Source organism: Dendropsophus ebraccatus, chromosome 11 (assembly GCF_027789765.1).
Source record: "Dendropsophus ebraccatus isolate aDenEbr1 chromosome 11, aDenEbr1.pat, whole genome shotgun sequence".
Classification (NCBI taxonomy): Eukaryota; Metazoa; Chordata; class Amphibia; order Anura; family Hylidae; genus Dendropsophus; species Dendropsophus ebraccatus.
The window spans coordinates 38,970,635-38,992,627 of NC_091464.1; the positions used below are offsets into that span (position 1 = coordinate 38,970,635).

A 21,993-nucleotide genomic window follows, 5' to 3' on the forward strand; every position below is an offset into this window, starting at 1 on the left:
GCAGTCATAAATGGAAGCGATGACATTGTTCACTGTGTGAACAGAGGGTTAAAAATTCAGTACTGCAGGATACCTTTGAATAATAAACTAGTAGCGCACTCAATGAACATTTACAGTCAGCAATATCTGATATTTTCAGCTACATTCAATCCAATACAGTTGTCCAGGCTACTCAGTATACAAAGCACTTTTATTGATAATCCATTATCACTCATGGGTGAAATTGCCAGCAATACTGAGAAAGCTGAAATGACACATGAACAGCGTCAATACAATACTAGTCAGACAAAATATTACACTGCATTGTGATGATAGCCTTCCCTAGAATGCAATACTGTTCAGAATACTTTGCCCATGAATCATATCACGGATTAAGATATTTTGGAGGCTATGCTGGAGAGGATGTCTGATATGTGAGCTTACACCCAGAGATATAGCTCATAAACACACAGCAGCCAAATGACTATGTAAGATTTACCAGCAAGTAATGCCACACTGCTGGGGATTTCTAACCATAAATATATAAGCTAACTCTATAAGAGGGCTGTTCAATCCTTAGGCCAAGTTCCCACATTGGGGTCAATGCATACGGCCAAGGTCACAGCCCAATGAGGTCACCAATGTGATCTTGTGATGTTGTGGAGATTGGTGACAACCCGCAGCTCCATTCATTCTATTTGGAGCCACCAGAGATAGAGTACAGCTCAAAACAAAGGAACCCAGAGGGATGGGGGTGGTGGGTCACACATATACACGAGATGCCCTGAGTTAAACATAGAAGATAAAACCTTCAGTGTATAAAGGTGAAAAGCACTAAGGTGCTATGTAGCATTGCAAATCAGTGAATGTGAACACTCTACAGTATCAACAAACAACACGTGTAATGCTATCTGAAGCAGACAGCAGATCTCCAGTCAAATGGCAACCATTTTTAGTATGTGTGCACTATATGTATATGTATCTATTTCTGCGCATGCCATATATAATGCAACACATACTACATAACATATGGCAGCTTGGATTGATAGGCCTTAGTGGCTGTTTGGTAAGGTGAGCACATGGGTGTGAGCAGTCCAATGACTTGTACTGGTTTCCAGTTGCTGTGACTGTTTAATATATTATGTGTTGTAACTTGACTGCACAGTTTTTATTGCAGGTTTCATGCTACAGATGAGGTTGCACTTCTACTAACATGCAGCTGTAAGTGTAGGGATCCACAGAAACAGACTTCCAGAACATTTCAATGGATCTGGTCAAAGAAAAGATATGCGATTTTACCTTTAAGTGTGGCTTTTTTTAATACTTTCATTGCATATAGTTGCCCAGCATCAGATCCTGAGATTTTTCGCACAAGAAATACCTGCAATAAAGAGAGGATACAGTGGTTATTAAAAGTAAATAGAAAAGTTCAAGGATTTATTGTCTAATATTATAAGTCAGAGAGAGCGGCCCTTTGGGAAGCAGTGGCACAGTAGTTGGGGATATTATATTTGCTGAATCCAATTCTTTGTCCAGGTAAAAGGTCTATTCCAGCCACGTTTCTTCTGGAGACGTGTAAACACCGGCATACCTGATAGGTCACAAATTCACTTTAATCTATTTTCTTGCTCCGTATTACCAGAGCTTATTTTATTTCTTACAGTGGTAAAAGGTCAATTTGCTCTGTGCATGCCTGCATTTAATAAAGGGATATCCTGGGAATAGATGTCACACTGACGTAGCCCCTTAGGTTGCTTACACAACCTCTGTCACGTAGCCCATTAAAACAAATGGATGCTATATAGTGGGGAGTCCCTTACTGGGAACCAGCCCTCTATTAACCACAGTGGAAAAGCGCTGCAGAGAGTTTCCCCTTTGGAGGATCTGGGTCATTCGTGCATTAAATAGTCTATTGATTTCAATGGTTGCTGTGCAACACATAATTACTAAGATCAGCACATGTTGGTCACCTCCACCAGGGATCAGGATCCTTCAGATTAAGACTAAAGCCCATGCACTGCAAAAAGTGAAATTCAAAGTATGTATCAAATCTGCAACAGAGCGGCCATAAAGCAGAAACCTTTATACAGGGGTGCCTTGGATTACGAGCATAATAGGTTTCCGGGACTTTGCTTGTAATGCAAATCACTCTTAAACCAAAGCAAGTTTTCCCATAGGAAATCAATAAAAAGCAGACAGTTGGTTCCACACCCCAAAAATAATGATTTTTTTTTGTCCAAACATGTAAAAAAAATAAATAAATAGTGTAATATGTCATAATATAAGTTACTGTACTGTATAGCAATCAGCATGTGATGTATAATGTATAGTAAGTGCATAAAGCTGAAAAACAGCAGCAGTTTTTAGATACAGGATGGTACGGCAGATCCCCATAATGCAGTAGCGTAGTACAACAGGGTAGAATAGAAAAGCAGGGCTGCTGTCAGAGATCTGTGTGGTCACATGACAGCAATGGGGAAGGGTGTGTGTTCAGCATGGACCAATCCGGAAATGATAATCACAGAGCTGTGCAGGAGGACAGTGACAGAAACCTCTCTATACAGCAGTGTGAATGGCTTAGTGTAAGCGCAGGCACATTATAGAAGGCCCCAGCCTGAAGTGGATCTGCTATGATTCGGAAGGTGAGGGAGACTTCCTGGGTCAGAGTACAGTGTGGTAGACCCCGCTATGCAGACCATGCCCCTCCCCCGCTCCACCCAGTAAAGTGAGCTCTTAAACCAAGTTACAATTTTGAAAAACTGTAAGCTCTTCATGCAAAACACCCTCAATCCAAGTTACTCTTAAACCAAGGTACCACTGTATATGTTGAAGGGCTAAATAAGGTTCAGGAAGGAAGTGTTTAACTCCTTGCCTCCTCATCCCCTTTTCGTTTTTGCACTTTTGTTTTGTCCTCCTCGTGTTTAAAAGGCCATAGCACTTGCATGTTTTCAACTACAGACCCAAATTAGCCCTTATATTTTACAGTGTCAGCAGTTTGGAACATGAATCGCAGCTGACAGATTCCCTTAAAAATCCTCAGAAACCCTTCTCTGCTTTCTTATTACTGGATGCTGGTGTCTGGATGAAAAGGCTGGATGAATCTTCACACTCACCTTTCCAAATGAGCCTTGTCCCAGGACCTTGAGAAGCTCAAACTGTGAGGGGTCTGCTTTCTCATGTCCTTCCTTAACATGGTGTGTAATTGCAATTTCATTTATACTTCCTTCATCCTATGGATATAAAAAAAACAAAACAAAAAAAAAAAGAGGAATCAGAAGAAAGCAAATTCAGCACAATAAGATGTACATGTAATGCCTACTTGTGCATGACAATTGAAGGCTCTTAAATGAGTAGCACTGTATTGTCACCCACACCCAGTCAGAGCTGACAGCCCGCACCGTGCTGCTTGATACTGCACTACACGGTAAATGGAGTTGGTCTCTGGTCATTGTGTAGCCATTGCAATGTATAACTGCAGCTCAGGTCCCGTTAAAGTGAACCGGAGACCAGCTGCAGTAACTAGTCGCCATTGCTACACAATATATGGATACATGCTCCAATCACTGCGTAGTGTGGCGTCAAGCAGCCGACTGGTGCAGTTACTGATATACAGCACGGTAACAGTATAACACTGTATAGTCAAAGTCACAACCTTCAAAACGTATGGCATTATAACACACCATCTGCCAACAGAAGGGAAAAAACAAGTCATAGTAAAACGTGTCTGCTGGGTGTTCTCATCCACTAACCAGGCCAGTTTACATGTAATCGGTATACTAGGAAAGGCAAGGAGCCAATAAGCTATCAGCAGCATTGTCCTCCAGAGTCCTATACACGTGAAGCACATGCTCTTTTGCAGTACGGCGTTTCCAATGTATCTTTTGATTATTTCTCTCTCCTGGAGATTTCAATGGACTGTGTGACAATTTCGGGAATTGCTAATCTTCGGTCACAGTCTCTAGCTGCGGATTCAGTTTGGCGAGATGGTTTTTTGATTTAATGAAACATGGAAACCCTGCAGAGCACCACAGCTTCATCTGAAGAGTAGCGCTAGCATGAGAAGGCAGATTACAGAATGGATAAGAATCCAATCTAAACCCTGCTAGTTGTACACAGGCCCGTGGTGCCCTTTATGTTTATTTTTTCTCTTCATTTTTTCCCTTGCTTTTCAATGATATATTTAGGCTTAGATGAGATCTGCACATTGAGAGACACGCTACACAATCTTCATACTCTGCTATTCGTAATGTCATTGCCAAGTGTATTTCCTCTATGGTGCCAGGATGTGCTATTCATCTTAGAGCCAGCCTCTTACAGTCAGCAGCTAAAAGGAGCTGCACATCAAGTCACTAGATGCCCATTCATGTCACAATACGGCTGATTAGTCAGAGCAGGGATCCAGCCCACAGCTTACTAGGCCTACCTTTACTTGTTCTATTCTTTGTATGGAGGCACTGGGTTTCCATTTTATTCTCACACCTACCCCCATGGTGGACAACACCTACCAGCAGTTTACATTAACAGATTTATAACACATTTTGCTAAACCAAAATAGATTTGCCAAGGTACGCCCCTAGTACTGCAAGATATGTAACCACAGAGCCACTGAAATGGGACAGGAATGGCTTATACTTTATGCATCATTCACATATCTGACTCTATGAGGAGTCATTTATCTGGCTACCCTTGAAATAAATGTCCTATTGGAGATGGAGTCTTGGAAAACATGGATACAGTCTATGGCTGTCGAATACACCTGCATACTTCTGATGGACTGAGATTAATGGACTGAACAGTCTAAGGCCCTGTTCACACTATGGAACCGGCGCCAAGATATCATGCGCAACCCCCGCATGGACTCTGCGCCGAATCCTGCCTTCTATCTGTTTGAAGGGGGGCTCACATGCCTGCGCTCTCGGCACCTCTCAGCTCAAAGAATTGACATGTAAATTTTTTTGAGCAGAGAGCAGAGGCCAGCGAGCCCTCACACTAATCTTAGCAGAGTCCGCGGGGCCTAAAATTGAACATGTTCTATTTCCCGAATATATATTTTGTTTCTTGAGTGCTCAAATATGAGGTCTATCATGTTTACCACAAAATAGTAGATGTTCAAGAAACAGACCACATAGTCACTAGTATAATTTGTTTGACTATGACACTCAAAAGGACCCGCAGTGAGTATGCTGGAATACCGATTTACCTCCGAGGTAAGTGAAAGGACCTTTAAGAGATGTAGTATAAAGTATAATTTTTCTAGCAGGGAAGAAATCACTAGTCATACAACCTAATATAGAACATAAAAAGCGTTCAGCATTGATGAGGACACAGCTCACACATTATCCACGCACAAAGTCATTCTGATGATCTAAGAGCCACAAGGATTGGAGTTCATGGCTCATAACATTTTACATAACCACAAGAAATTATGACAGAAATGTGTAAAAAAATGGTGAACAAAGCAGCCCCAACGCTACTCTGACCTCAAACTGGCTGATGACTGAGACAATGTGACTCTGGGCCATGTGGGTCTTGTGACAGCACTTCCTTCCCTTAACACTGAACTTTTGTATGAGGTTACCCAACACTACATTCATTCATGTACATTTAGAATCACATAACAATGGCATTTCCAAAGAGATAAAATAGGGGCCCCTAAAAACGGTGGGAACAAAACACTATACACATGGAAGGCTCACACCAGTCATAATAGACTTTATTGCAACACAACCTAAAAGGTGGGTCCCGACAGGAACTAACCAAAGTAAAGGAAAAATAGGATCTTAGGCCAAGGTGATGTCAGGAACGGCTCCTACATCAAAAGCTGCTGAAAAATCTCACTTAGCCAGCTATGTATTACATTTAGAGGACATTTAGAGATCAGGACTGGTGGGGGTACGCCTCTGAGATCAGGACTGGTGGGAGTACGCCTCTGTGATCAGGACTGGTGGGGGTAAGCCTCTGTGATCAGGATTGGTGGGGGTACCCTTCTGATCAGGACTGGTGAGGGTACCACTCTTTGATCAGAATTGGTGGGGATACCCCTCTGATCAGGACTGGTGGGGGTATGCCTCTGTGATTAGGGCTGGTGGGGGTATGCCTCTGTGATTAGGGCTGGTGGGGGTATGCCTCTGATCAGGACTGGCGGAGGTAACCCCCTCTTTGATCAGAATTGGTGGGAGTATCGATGGTCAGACCTCCACTGGGGATCCGGGGATAACACTTGATCTGAGAATACCCCTTTAGTTTCTCAAATACAGAAAATTTTATTCTTGTAGTGAAAAGGAGCAAAAATAAACTATAAAAGGCAGGCCAGTGTGCACAAAGCCTTATTTAACATGCCTAGCTAGCATTTTTTTTAACCATAAATCATATCTAAATAAGAGCTTACATGTATTTTTTATATCACTTTGACAAGTTTACAGGTAAGCAAGCAGGTGTACATACAGTACTAGTTTCTTTAGACGACTTCTGGAGGTCAATACCAGCATAGGTCAAACGGCACTACTCATCTGCTTTGCTCAGGTACAGCCATATTTTACAGAATATTTACTCACACTATATAATTATTCTGTTCCAGCCATGTTCTTAGTCCCATTCATTGTTATTTATTTTCATCACTTGATCCTATAACATTTCTACTAGCAGTGACATAGCCTCACATACGTCTATGTTCAGACCAACTATAGTAGTCATTGAGTGCAAAAGCCAACATTAAAAGGGTTTTTATAAAATGCAAATCGTGGTAAATACTTGAAATCAAAGTATTTTATGAGTGATACCTTTATTGGCCAACAAAAAATTGTTAGAGCTGTGAGCTTTCGGGATTCACAAGATCCCTTCGTCAGACAAGTTCACAAATGAATGACTTACAGAAACAGCACAACATTTTAAGGATGTTACAAGTAAGAAGGGAGACATCTGTGAATATGGGGGGGGGGGGGAATATACATCACATAGATAAGCCAGGGCAATAAAAAGGACTTGTTGTAAATTGGAGGAGGAGTTCCTAAATACTTGTATGATCAAACCTCTAGCTTATTTCCGGTACATTGATGATTTACTCATAATTTGAACAGCATCGGAAGAGGAACTGCTTAACTTTCACAGCAACTTTAATAATTTCCATCCCACCATCAACCTCACACTCAGCTACTCCAAATCCCAAATCCATTTCCTGGACACAAGTATACCTATGGAAAACAACACCATGCAAACATCAATCTACAAAAAACCTACAGGCCACCCAGCATACTTAAAATGGAACAGCTTTCATCCAAACCACACAAAAAAGTCCATCATCTATAGCCAAGCCCTCAGATACATTAGGATTTGTTCTGATGATAAAGATAGAGAACACCACCTATCATCTTTAAGAGAGACATTCCTAAAACAAGGCTACCACCCAATAACCATTGATGAACAGATCCACAGAGCCAAAAGAATTCCAAGACAAAGCATCCTGGAATATAAGCAGAAGGAGGAGAACAGCGGGGTGCCATTGGTGGTCACCTATAACCCTCATATGAAGATCCTAAAAAAGATTGCTGCTGAACTACAACCAATATTCCAGAGCGACAACAGACAGAGATTTTCCCAGAATTACCTCTTCTTTCATTCAAACAACCCCCAAATTTAAGAAACCTCCTTGTAAAAAGCGCTCTGACATCAACAACAGAGACTGGCACCTTACCTTGCAACAACAGAAAATGCAGCACATGTCCCCACATACTGCAAACGAACACAATCCGCATCCCCAATACACAGCGGGGCTAAACAATCACCAATGCTTTCTCATGTACATCCTCCAATGTGGTCTACATGATAAAGTGTACACAATGGCCCACAGGGATTTACATTGGGGAAACAAAACAAACTACAAACTAGAATGAACTTATATAGACATACAATAAAAAGAAGTCTCAACACCCCTGTAGGCCAACATTTCTCAGGACTGGACCATGGAATAACAGATTTAAAGGTTATGGTCCTCGAAGGTCACTTCCAGAGTGACAGAGAGAGGAAAGTGTGGGAATTCAAACTGATAAAAACATTCCAGTCATTAACACATGGATTAAACCTGGCACCTGGATTTATGACCCACTACATGGACACACTCCACAGATGAGACTGAACTGACCAACAATCTTGGACTTCCAAATAAGCTTTAATTTACAACAAGTCCTTTTTATTGCACTGGCTTATCTATGTGATGTATATTCCCCCCCCCCCCCATTCACAGATGTCTCTCCCTTCTGGCTTGTAACATCCCTAAAATGTTGTGCTGTTTCTGTAAGTCATTCATTTGTGAACTTGTCTGACGAAGGGATCTTGTGAATCCCGAAAGCTCAAAGCTCTAAATTTTTTGTTGGCCAATAAAGGCATCACTCCTAAGATACTTTGATTTCAAGTATTTACCACGATATGGATTTTTCTGGCTAACACGGTACCATACTATACAATTTTGTTTAATTATAAAATGCAAAAATTCCCTGAATCTACTATATGTGACAGCATATTATTTATCCACCCTTCCTGCAAAGATCAGAGAATTATCCATCTATCAACCCTACAACTGTGACCTACAACCAAGTGATCCTGAAAAGTGGAAACCAATAAAAACATCATTGCTCACCAACTTTATACGACATACTATTCCTGCTTGGCTGCATTCTGTAGGTAACCTTTGTCCTACCGAAGACGTAAAAGAAAGTGCCGTCTGTGTTGTTACAACAAATAAAGACCTGTAGGGCTGGTCTGCCACATAGTATTCACTACATAAACCATTAGAGGAAAAATTTAATTCTAAAACTCATAAAACAATGTGCAATTCTAAAAGAGGAACTTCAATGTAACCAAATAAAGTAGTGCAAATAGTGGAGTGGATTATTAAAGGGGTTGTCCAGCGAAAATCTTTTCCTTTCAAATCAACTGGTGTCAGAAAGTTATATAGATTTGTAATTTACTTCTATAGAAAAATGTCAGTACTTATCAGCTGCTGTATGTCCTGCAGGAAAAGTTTTATTTTCAATCTGACACAGAGCTCTCTGCTGACACCTCTGGCCGAGGCAGGAACTGTCCAGAGCAGGAGAAATTTTCTATGGGGATTCATAGAGAATTGAGACAGAGTTCCTGTCTCGGCCAGAGATGGCAGCAGAGAGCACTGTGTCAGACTGAAAATAAAACATTTCCTGCAGGACATACAGCAGCTGATAAGTATGGGAAGACTTGAGATTTTTTAATAGAAGTAAATTACAAATCTCTATAAAAACTTTGATATCAGTTGATTTGAAAGAATTTTTTATTTTTTTGCTGGACAACCCCTTTAATACATATCTACAGAGTTGTTTATCCATCTATAGATATCGGGGCCACCATGAAAAAAATTCTATGACAAATCCCCCTAATTATAAAACAAGTGAAAAGTCTGGAGTCTGTATAACTAAATTATATAACACACACACATCATATACACACACACACACTCTTTCATAAAGATGCCACCATGACATTGTGCTGTGGAATGAACCTTGATATCGCAGACCTTGTGTGAGCGCTATATGATAGCATTAAGTGTTTTCACAGATTACAAAGGATGTCACATAGCACAGACAGTCGTGTCAACACATTCATCATCACACGTTGGCCTTTCTAAACGGGTGAGATAATCACATATGTGCTGTAAGTTCAGGATGACATGTGTGCGACACTGCTGCGGTGTCTATTATAGATAATGTGCCTAGTGTTCTGGTATCAGTAAATGTACTGTTATTTACTTCAGGTAACTAAAATATCAGTAATTTCGCAGCACTCATATGGTTTCTGGCATGCTGCTACACTGGAAACCTACAGACGTACAGGATAGCATTTATCATGACGTCTGGAAACAGTGTTATCATTGGGGAAGAGTTCTAGACCAGGAACCTGCATTTAGTTTCTGACACCAGGTTAGAAAACCGTAACCTGGCGTTATGTTCCCATAGGGTCAAGGACAGTAAAAATCAAGACTGTTTTTTAACCATCATCTGCAGCCTCAGTGCCATTAAGTCACCCAGTTTCTAAATGTATAAATGTGGCATTTTGCTGCATTGCTGTAAGGATTAAAGCAACAACCTTCATACAGTAAATAAAATGTAAACCTCAACAGAAACCATCTGAACGGAAGCTAAAATGACAATCTTGTGGCTTCCATTGGGTAACAGGGATGCAATGGGGTCTGATTTTGGAAAAAGATGGGTGACGGCTCAGTTAGGGGGCACTTTTAACAGCCCCCTATAGAATCTCTGTAAAGTGAAGCTCTATTACTGCTGGCGGCTGAACACAAACACCAAAAACTAAGGCTTGCCCTTCCGTTGTTAGGCCTAGTGCTCTCCGATGTCCGATGTCTGGATAACCTCTTCTCTGGTGGCAAAAGGTCTCCAGCGTTACAGCGTTGGGGGGCAGAGAAACTAGGGGATCTACAAGAATGTGACTCCAAGAGAGAAATCAGTGAGCAAATAAGAACCAGGGACCATGACAGGAACTATAAGAGCCATGTTGGTGACTGCAATGGGCAGATTTGCTAGACACAGCCCTCCAGGAAAGAGCCTGGCTTCCTAGAGTGACCATTGGCTTCTAGGTCATTGAAAGTTGGTGCATTTACTTCTACTTTACATATCCATGTAATGTAGCTCTATGGTAGACGTACTGAGCTAGAACACTCTGCTACAGTGTGAGTATTCATATTGCCGCCTCTAAGACTCATTTATTGGCATTTAGTTAGCAGAAATAAAATTGGTCTACGTAGCTCTGCTGAAACTGTAGTGATGAGTAGACATAAGCGGCACATATGAACATTGTACACTCACAACTTATTTGTAGGACTTTAGGTAATGTAGAGATGGAGAAGCCCAAGGTGAGGGCATCGCCTCTGAAGGCTAGGCTCCTCAAACCTCAGCTGAAATATTGCCTTGTATACATGGGTGAACAAAACACCAGTTCTTCCCCCTGGCTGTCTTCACACTAAGGGTAGCTTCACACATACTGGATTCGCAGTGGATTTCCCACAGAGAGTTTGCAGCAAAATCCTCTGCGGATCCTGGTAGTGTGAAGTTGAATGGGTCACATACTCGCAGCAGAATTTTCATTCCCCTGCCAGTATGTGACCAGGTCCCTTTAGCCCCCCGCACTGGGTATGTGACCTATTCAACTTCACACTACCAGGATCCACCACCGATTTTGCTGCAAACTCGCAGTGTGACATCCGCTGTAGATCCGGTACGTGTGAAGCTACCCTAAAAGGGGAAGTTTCATTCCTGGTTTTGCCTAAGGCCCCTTTCACACATGCATTAATTCTATCCACAGACGCATTTATTTCTATGGCCTAAACACATGCATACATGTTATATATGTGTGTTGGGGCCGTAATCTGTGCAGCATAATAACGGCACAAATCACATATAGTGAATAAAAGGGTTTGTGTGCATGCATACAGTTTAAGGCTGGGTTCACACTACGTATATTTCAGTCAGTATTGTGGTCCTCATATTGCAACCAAAACCAGGAGTGGATTAAAAACACAGAAAGGATCTGTTCACACAATGTTGAAATTGAGTGGATGGCCGCCATATAATGGCAAATATTTGCTGTTATTTTAAAACAACGGCTGTTATATTGAAATAATGGCCGTTATTTACTGTTATATGGCGGCCATCCACTAAATTTCACCTTTGTGTGAACAGATCCTTTCTGTGTTTTTAATCCACTCCTGGTTTTGGTTGTAATATGAGGACCACAATACTGACTGAAATATACGTAGTGTGAACCCAGCCTCAGGCTAAGTTCACACATTGCATCTTTTCTACTAATCACGGCCACTGGTGCAAATTGCCTTCCCTTCCTTCTCTCCTTTCCCTCCCAGACCCTATAAGGGTCTACCTACCAAAAGTTGATTTCTCAATATACGCATTTTATATTTACAAGATACTTAAATATATATGTTTTAATTTTAATACTATCCATGAACTAACATATTTACTTTTGTTGTCAATTCCCCTCTTTAAATGTTCTACCCCTACCCTATTATATTGTTTGTATTATTTATTATTATTTAACTTAAAACGCTTAATAAAAATATTCTGAGAAAAGAAAAGATACATTGCATTGAAGTCAGAGGGAATCCCGGACAGAGTGTAAACACATAGTATACACTCTGTCCAGGATTCCTAGCGGCTGCACGTGTTCGTTTTTTGCAGCTGCTATTCATTGAATAGTGGCTGCACAGAACTGTCAGTTCATTCAATGGATAGTGCAGTTCTGGACGCACTTTCTATTGTGTGCTACAGTGAATTGGGATGCGGGCGCACAGGGATACGCCTGCTTCCCAATTCGACAGAAATTTAAGTTCATCCGGTCGGTACTGCAGTACCGTCCGGGATGAACTTCACTGACACCGTACGTTTTGCCGGGTCACAGAACGGTTGGTGTCTCAAGCTGTGTGAACCCGGCCTAAGGGTGCACATCCTTAGTCCTGTCCGTAGCTGCGGGTCGATGGTTATGGGCAGGAACACAGAAATGTTAATTTGGCCTAAAACTACTGACCATAAGGCCATGTGTGAACCCAGGCTTTATTTATTTTCAGCCTATTCTAGAACCAGATTTTAACCATAATGCACTTTTTTTTTTTTCTGCATCTGTAGCAAAAATGTATGCTTTAATGCAATATTGCATGAAGGCGACCATCACTCTAAGGTGCTGGGTTGCATTTTTACAATGAGGCAGGTGTCTCCTTAAAAAAAAAAAAAAAGAAAAAAAAGAAGATTATAATTAATACTATTGTAAACATGATTTTAATTTCAGTTTTCTGTTTGTCAAGAGTGTCAGAGCTGTCCTGGCAGTGAAACGGTAAACCATACATGCTTTGCATAGCTGCCTATTTGTCTACAGAAAGATACCTACATACGCCACCATTACATCTATCACAGGTCGTAACGTAACAAATACAAGTTTCATCTCATTTTACCACTGACTGCCTACAGGTCATATTTATCACACATTAATGACCAATGTAACTTTCTATATAATACAACAAATCATTTTATATAGAGAACTTGATGATCCAGAGATGTCAGGTCAGTATACACCATAGTCGGCTACACTCCTGGGTTGCCCCTCTGTGCATTCACATACTTATGCTATACTGATCAATATACTTGGATAGATCCAGAATTTGGGCTACGTGAAATGTGCTCCTTCATTATGTATACTACATAAACACATCAGATGCAGCATGACCTTCGCATATCTGTACTACACAAGCAACTACTGCACAGACAATACCTAAAACAGTTCAAGTAGCTGCGGAAACTTCAATCAGTTATACTATATAAAAAGGCAGTCACTTCTGACATGTAGGACATGCAGAAACATGTCACCTTACAACAATCCACTTCTACTAGTCACACAAGCAGGGAGGAGGGGGGTGATAGAAGCCACAAAACAAAATCTTACCCTTAAAGAACGTATCCGTAGACCCCAGAACTTTAACATGGCCATAAAACCATAATGTTAGGACTGTCCCGCACAGACATCTGACAAGTTAAAGAGGAAGGCCAAACCCCTCAACTTCTTGCTGCTACCAGCTGTTCCGGCAATTAGAAAATTTCCTGTGAGGGGAGAGTCAGAGATTGCTAGCAAAGGACTCTTGATCCTTTTCCTCTGACAAAGGGGAAAAAAAAAAAAAAAAGAAGCTCAGCAAAGAAACTGAGATTGCAGCAGGACATGAGATCCAGGCAGGAAGCTAGAATCTTACAATGGCTGACAGTGATCACTACAGATGCTGATACTACTGCTGTGTGGCTTTCTTAGACACTTATGACAGTTCACTGCAATGCAAGGTCGAAGGCAAACAAACAAGACGTCTTACTCTTAATCACTAGTAATAAAGCCATTTACGGAGGTAAATACTCAGCTTCCTCCATGCAACAATACTGTACACTCCGAGATCATCTGTCCCATACTGCCGACAAATTAGCAAAGGGTTTCTCTTTCCAAGTCACAGGGTGATGGTGCGGACAGAGGTTACACTTTCGGCCGTGTGCTCCTCAGAGTGTCTTATACTGCACAGTGGCCTTGTTAAATATATACTGATGATGGGAGATATATACAAATCAATTTAAAGTAATACCTTTTTTTCATTTAGAGGTATAGGGCTCATAGTCTAAGTGACTGGTTTTTATTCCTTCCTCCATCACTACCACAAAGTGCATAAACGCAGCGCTGGAGACAAGTCAAGATCTGCACGTCAGCCCGCTGCTGGCACAGCCCAGTCTGCTGGGAGCAATTATAGCCTGTAAATAGGGGGTATGGAAGCCCACATGTACGCCCGTCCAGAAGGACCTAACCTTTTAAGAACTGAAAGCACAAAAGTCTAAATTAAAGAGACAAAAAAAAAAAAAAAAAGTGCTTACAAATTTAGACCGACACACCCTGACATTGCAGCAAGATGGACATGATGACAAGATTACAGCATTGACTTATGCGGCTATGTTATGGTCACAGTCGCTTCTGACAGTCCGGACCAAAATGAGATTGGATAGCAAGAAAAAACTCAAGTCTCTTGATATTGGCTTTCTATCAGAATATATGTAACAGGCAAAAGCATTGTATCGTAACACCCACAAATGACAGGTGCCGGACAAGGATAGGCCATCAATACCATCTATTTAGGGGCCACTCGGGTAAGTGTAACGCCTGCGTTCTATGTGCATTGGTCGGTAACCCTGCACAACATACACTTAGCAGTGGCTCTTTAGGGTCCCATTAACTTGAATAGACCATGAATTGCGGAGTCACTTTCAAGCCTATGGCATAAAGGGATAAAGACAGAGGTAACTATACAAGATGCCACTGCGCTCATCTGAGCATGTGCAGTCCCTTCTAACAGAGAAACTGTGGGAGGCAGAAATGCCAATAGTCAACCCCATCGCAGAGAATTTCAATTCCAATATACATTTGCAGGCAAGCTTGCCATTCATTAACACTGTCGACTGGGAACATATTTGTGTGTACATAAAAAGCAAGGACACGTGAACGGAAAAGCGAAGCCGGAGATTTTTATGAAGTTCCCTGATCACTATCCATGACCCAGCAGAAACCTCGGACTGTAAGTATAACAGATTGGCTTCTAGTGATCACATAGTGTGATGCCAACACCCCCACTGGACCACCAATGAAGCATTTTAAACTACATCAGAATCTACAGCAGAATCTAAATGGTTAAATAGACTCAAAAGTCTGGTCAGTCCCTGTCAGCTATGATCCGCAGTGCCAAGCTGCTGAAAGAAGCCAGAAGTGGTGCAGTACAGAGAGGGCCAAATCGTGAGCCCCCTCTGTACCCCTCTCTGTGACTGCATGACGTACAGTCGCATGGCTATGTCAGTACACTAGTGCAAACTTTTAAACGGCTTAGGAGCTCCTATCATCAAAATTAATCACAATGCTGGGAGCTAAAGTGCAATGAACAGGCTGACTGTGCTGGGAGAGGATTTACACAGTACAATAGCTGCGATGGGAGAAGGGGGTTATTGATGCTCTGTGTTTCCAGGGTGCTGTGTGAGCAGAAATGCAAGAAACACAAGTGATAATAAAGGAGTTACAAAAGCTGCTGAAGCTAAAAGGAGAAGTACACTGTAAAACTAGGGAAGTACAGCAGTAAGTACACTGGTAGATAAGGATAGCTGTCCCTTGTACATGTATAGGTGGTGAAAGAACAGAAGGAAGCCTTAAACTTAGTATTCCGCTCAGAATTAACTTTTAATATGTTGCTGCGCAGGTGCAGAACATGACAGGCTATTCTTAATTTTCCATGCTACCCCAATGTCTTCCTGACCCATCTTTGGTCCCTGGATGAATAATTCCACTGACTCAGACAGTTCAGCAACGCGCCTAAGCATCAACATATTAATAGTTATGTTTGAGCGGAATACCCCTTTAATTTACTTCTGTGAACCATCAGCAGCCAGACCGCGTCAGCATGCAAATACACAGTCATAGGTTTTTGAAGCCCTTCCCTTTTATGCACATAGCAGGTGCTAAACCCCATCACTACTTCCTGTGTTATGTACCCGATGTCTCTAAGTATTGACAGATTTCCCCTGACAGCAAAAACAGCAAAGAAGAGAGACATCTAGTGGCCAAGACTTTAGGGCTGTTTTTTGGGGGTAAAATAAATTAATGAGGTTGGCCACTTTGAAGTAAAATTGTTCAATGCACAGTATAAGTAATTGTACTCACTGTATGTACTTCAAAGGGGTAATGACTCTCCTTAAGGAGAGCCCGTCTCAAGGACGTGTGGAGACTTACAGACCATTGCTGCTCCACTAGGAATTCTGGGAAGAAAGAATATGCAAAGTAGCTCTCACACCTCTTAAGCAAAGAGATATCCCTTCAAGTCAAGTCTTGCTCAGTCAAGGAGCCTTAGAACATTGACTGGAGATTTTATGCCAAGCCAAACTATCTCTCCAAAAGGAAAGATTTCCCATCTGCAGATAGCTATTTCGGGTTTTTGACCCTCATCAGTGCAGAGCAGGGTGTTGGCTGGCTAGTGAGAGGTCTATTGACGTGGGTCAAAGGGGTAATGACTGTATGTACTGACAGCAGCTCCCTGTGTACCTTATAGAGCTAATATGAGACTCATCTCCTCCAGACTGTGCTGCCCTGCTCTGTGGTGAGTCTGTACATAAAATGGCTGACATGGAGAAGCATGTGACCATGCCCCACCCTCAGTGTCCACCATAGGCATATAGAGGGTCAGTAGTGGACACTGGGGGGCGGGGCAAGGTCATATGCTTCTCCATGTCAGCCATCTGATTTTTAGCTCTATGAGGTAGACAGGAAGCTGCTGTCCGTATATACAGTGAGTACACTGAACTATTTTACTATAAAGAGGCCAACACCTTTAAGATACAAATATGTTAGAAAACACATAAGCTAACAAAAAAGGGAATACCTACAACCTGCTTGTGTGAAAAGGCCATGGCTTTCAGTGTGAGCCAGTCAGCACAGTCTATGCTTATGAGGCCTTTGAATGCTGTTTAAACTGGTACAATTCCAAAGAATGGTGCACAAGCAGCACTATGTACTTTCCTTGGGCCCATATACTTGAGTAGTGTTCAGTTAGTGAGGCATGCAGTGGACCTATAGGCCTTCATGACAAATATCAGTGCAGCTGCATTACTATTTCTTGTATACTTGAAAGTGACTCTGTACCCACAATCTGAACCCCCCCCCCTTCCCCAAACCACTTGTACCATTGGATAGCTGCTTTTAATCCAAGATCTGTCCTGTGGTCCATTTAGCAGGTGATGCAGTTATTGTCCTAAAAAAACCACTTTTAAACTTGAAGCCCCATGCCAAACGGGAGTATCTGAGCCCTAACTTTGCAACACCCCTCCGTCCCGCCTCCTCTTCACCCTCATCATCATTAGGAATGCTCCAGGCAGATTGCCTCCTATTCCCCACCTGTGTCCGCCCGGCACATGGGCTGGATCGTTAAGGACCTGTGCAATGTTCAGCATGGAGAAAATGTTTCAGTGGCATTCCTAATGCTGAAGAGGGTGTTCCTATCATATTCTAAATTAATACAGAAAGCATACCGTAAACATTATGGTACTGTGATATTTGTAACAATCCCTAAGGCTACAAGGGTGTATTTGTTAAATGCTATTATCCATACAGAACAAAAGGCCATTAGAGAATCAAGGCATGATTCAGGCATGACCCAGCAGACTATGATAAATATGATATATGACATCTACCAGGACCCTTCTATAGGCCACAATATAGAATGGGAAGAAGTGCAGTGTCCCCTCCACCTTGGATTTAGACTGGAGAAGCGGTGGTGCTATCATTTGAACATTTTGGGTCACTCTTGGATAAATGGCACTCCTGTCACCTTAGCTTAGGTTTACAGAAATGGTAGCTTTTTTTTTTTTATTGTAGTGCTAGGTGACGTATCCAACCTAGAGGAGCTCCAACTTCATCTTTTACAAGACAAAATATGTATTTTTAAGACTTATTATAGTGGTTCTACAAGCTCACCCATTCCTGACCAGAAAACTTGTAGGACAACAATCCCATCTTATGGTTCACACACAGAAAAAATAGAAGTGAATACCATTCTGAGTGTACACTGCCTGGAAAACTCAATATTTGCAACAGGATGTCAGGAGATTTATTTAGACACATTAGAAGATGCAGGATACATAGGGTTTCCTCCTTTAAAATAAAACACTGCTTGATGTCCTTACTTAAGGGGAAGCAAAAGCACTGAATGCCGACTCAGCAGTCTGGAAGCAGGCCTATTTCTAGTGCTGCCCTAATGGAAGAAGATGTCATTCTCTGAACACTTAATGGCCTAGTATTGATTCCTACAGCTGCACTAAGTCATCCGCATTATCCACCAATGAGAGGTTTGTTGTTGGTCCAAACTCCTCTTCGGATACCTACTGTGCAAGGCTTATTGCCTAATTCCATTAAACAAACAAACAAAAAAAAAAAGGCTAAATTGCATGCAGAACAGGATTATTTGCTATGGTCCACAAACATTTTTAAGAATTTTCAGAAATATTTGCTTGGCACGTCAGCAGAAGTTGTTAAAACGTTAACATTGGCGCAGAGCAAGGGGCCCGGGAAAGGTAAGTATTTAGCACTGTCATGTGCCCTGGAGCAACACAGATTAATTTATCCCAGACAACCCCTTTAATTTTGAAAACTTTATTAAAGATAAACAATTACAAATCTAACCTGCTATGTCCCTATTGTGCACAGGGCGCTAAGGATAAAGGTAAATTTCTTACCATCTCACCTTGCAGCTTAATCCCTAGGTTGGTAAAGTGGTTTGGTTTACTGGGGGCAGGACTACTTCCCCCAGTGCACCGATCCGCCCCCAGCTGGCCCACACCTTTTAATGAATATCAGTAGGGCGGGCCAGATCTGGGCACTGGGGGAAGTAGTCCCATCCCTAGTACACCAAACCGCTTTACTAGCCTAGGGATGAAACTACAAACCGTACAGAAACGGCACCAAGGATGAAGGTATGAAACGTACCTTTATTCTCATTGCCCCGTGCGCGATAGGGACATATAAGCAGGTTAGATACTTCTTACCTGCTGACAGTTTCCCTTTGAGCTCCAGTACATACTTTACTACCAGAGGATGTTTTTCAATCACGGTTTCTCTTTGTTTGAACCAAGCATTAGACGTGGAGGCAATGTAACAACATGAAGCTTCCACATATTACCTATTTAAAAGTTCCACAAAGGAACTGCATGCAAGGAGAATAAAGTAACAGTCATTGTGGAGGCAGTGAGCAGGCAACAGGAAGAGATGTCCTCATCCAAAGATAAAACATAAAAACAGACAATATTTTTACAGTAACTTCCCTACACACAACTCAGAAAGGAAGGGGCCTCTATACAGCAATATTCTGGTATAGCTAGAGAAGGTTCGGGATTGGGGGGGGGGGGGGGGGGGTCTGGGAAGAGAAAAAAAATTAAACTTAGAATGTTCTTTTTATATTATTTTATTTCCCCACAATCCTTCTGGGTAATCCAAAAACTCCTAATAGTGTATATTATGTTAAAATATATATATTTTTCTTTATCTTAAAAGGGAAACTATTAGCATGTTAGAAGTAACTAACCTGCTTATATCTCCTTATAGGGTACGGGGCGCAGAGAATGAAGGCAAGTTTCATACCTTCATCCTTGGTGCTGTTTTTGCAATATGAAGAGATAATCCATGAGCAAATGTGTGATTCTAGTGCACTTTGGGGCTACCGGCCTCTGTGCACTGATCCACCCATGGCTGGCCGCTTCTGCTAATGAATATCAGCAGAACAGGCAGGCCGGGGTTGGGGGGGCTTTGCTGCAGTGCAATAGGGGCAGTAACCCTACCTCTAGTGCACTAGAATCACACATTTGCATCTCTTAATATTGCAGAAACAGATGAAGGTACGGAACTTACCTTCACCCTCAGTGCGCCGTGTGCTATCAGCAGGTTGGATACTTCTATACATAAAACAGAACAAATACTAAGCGTAGAATATATAATGCTTTTTTGCCACCTTCTGCTGTAATATCTGAATGTTCTAAAATCAGGCAAAAATGCCGAAAAGAAAAAAAAACATGTTTTTCAGTTTCAGCTAAACAAACAAGACACCTTTAAAATACAGACAATCAAGAAAAAAAATCTGTGTTTAATGACCGTGAAGCGCTTCCTCTCTTCACATTACAAGACATTCTTGAAATTACGCAACCAAAGACGTGAGCGAAGATGCCTTTGTAGACTGCAAAAAGTGCAAGTTAAAAAACAGCTCTGTCAATATGAACGAGGATATGTGGAGTTTATTTTCATATTAACACCGGACAGAACACAGCAGTTTGCCGCCCTTTATATTACCCGATAGTATTCAAACAGTGACGTCAACCTACAAAGCTTTCTAAGTCAAAAAAAATTTTTTTTAATCAAAAAGTTTATATTTTGCTTTAAAAGTAAAATATATGTCATCTAGTATTTAAAAGCTGTCTGAACCCAACAACAGTATGAGCAATGCAAAACTGTGCATGGCAGTGAGAGCCCAGGCCATGAGCGAGCAGATGTTTATCAGGTCGGGTGGAAAATCTGAGATACTTGATAAAGCTGTTCCAAGAAAGCTCAGGCTGAGTGACAAACACACAAGTAGTTTTGTCTTCCTGTATCGCTATAATCTTGGCTGGTTTCAGGTGCCTCATACAGTTATCATAGCAACACAAGTGCAATCTAGTTTATAGGAAGTTGATTTAAAGGGGAACTACAGCGATTTGTTTTTCCTTTCTGGCATCAGAAAGTTATACAGATTTGTGATTTACTTCTATTTAAAAATCTCAAGTCTTCAAGTACTTAGCTGCTGTATGCCCTGCAGGAAGTGGTGTATTCTTTACAGTCTAACACTGTGGTCTCTGCCATCACCTCTGTCCATGTCAGGAACTGTCCAAAGAGGAGGAGTTTTGCTGTTGCTCTGGACAATTCCTGTCATGGACTGAGGTGGCAGCAGAGAGCACTGTGTCAGACTGGAAAAAATACCCCCTTTCCTGCAGGACATACAGCAGCTGCTAAGTACTGAAAGACTGGCTTTTTAAATTAAAGTAAATTAAACTATTTAACTTTGACCAGTTGATATGAAAGAAAAAAAAATATGCTGTGTACTCCTTTCATGTGTTGCCTACATTTATTTTATGTTCTAACCAGTTATCATTTTTTTTTCTTTGCACATTATAATAGGGGCAGCCATCTTGTTGTTTTTAGCAGTTGTTTTTAGCAGTTAGTGATACGCTTTACCGCAAATCCCATAAACAAAGATGACAGGACCTGCTCCACTGACATGAATAGGAAACATTATGTGACCTTTAAAGAGGAAGAGCTAAAAGCAGGGGAGGCCGAGCTGTGAGCTTCAGCTATTGTTTTCTTTATATACCGGGGTCACCATAAAGGTCCTACCTGTTCTGCACTCTGGCGCTGCGATTTTCACCTCTGGCTGATTCGTATAAGAGGGGGCAGGAGCATGTTGCGGGTGATGTTTAATATCTGCCCGATACGTTACTGATGTCATGGCAGGCGGCAGCTACTGGGCATTATGTGTGGGGGTGGTGACTCCCAAATGCATTGACCGCAACTTGCAACCACAACTGCAAAAATGGTCATATCCATATGGCTCTGTACCTGTTCCCTTCATAGTTACATCTAGGAAAACTGCTGCCCAAATGATAGATATCTATGTCCAGTGAAATGATGGCGAGAATCTTCTCTGGGCAAATGAAGATGATTTTACAAATAAACTGCATGCCGCTGAAATTTTTCACATAGAAACTGACTCACAATGTGAATTTTCTACTGTACATCATACATCTAATGTATAGTGTTGCTCAATTATACTGTAGGCTTCAACCCTTTCAATCTAGTGGGGTGAAATCCACAGTAAACACTACTTTATATTTTACT

The 21,993-nt window shown here is 41.6% G+C and overlaps 1 protein-coding gene across 3 annotated transcripts in view; it reads right to left on the reverse strand.

The window, feature by feature from the left end:
* The window catches only part of RPS6KA3 (ribosomal protein S6 kinase A3), a 95,713-nt gene that overhangs the window by 48,888 nt on the left and 24,832 nt on the right, over positions 1-21,993 (reverse strand). For all 3 annotated transcript variants that reach the window (XM_069945776.1, XM_069945775.1, XM_069945777.1), the window contains exons 3-4: positions 3,093-3,209; positions 1,279-1,360 (exon numbers count right to left, since the gene is read on the reverse strand). In XM_069945776.1, the coding sequence (XP_069801877.1) occupies positions 1,279-1,360; positions 3,093-3,209 (199 nt within the window). The remainder of the gene's footprint in view (positions 1-1,278; positions 1,361-3,092; positions 3,210-21,993) is intronic.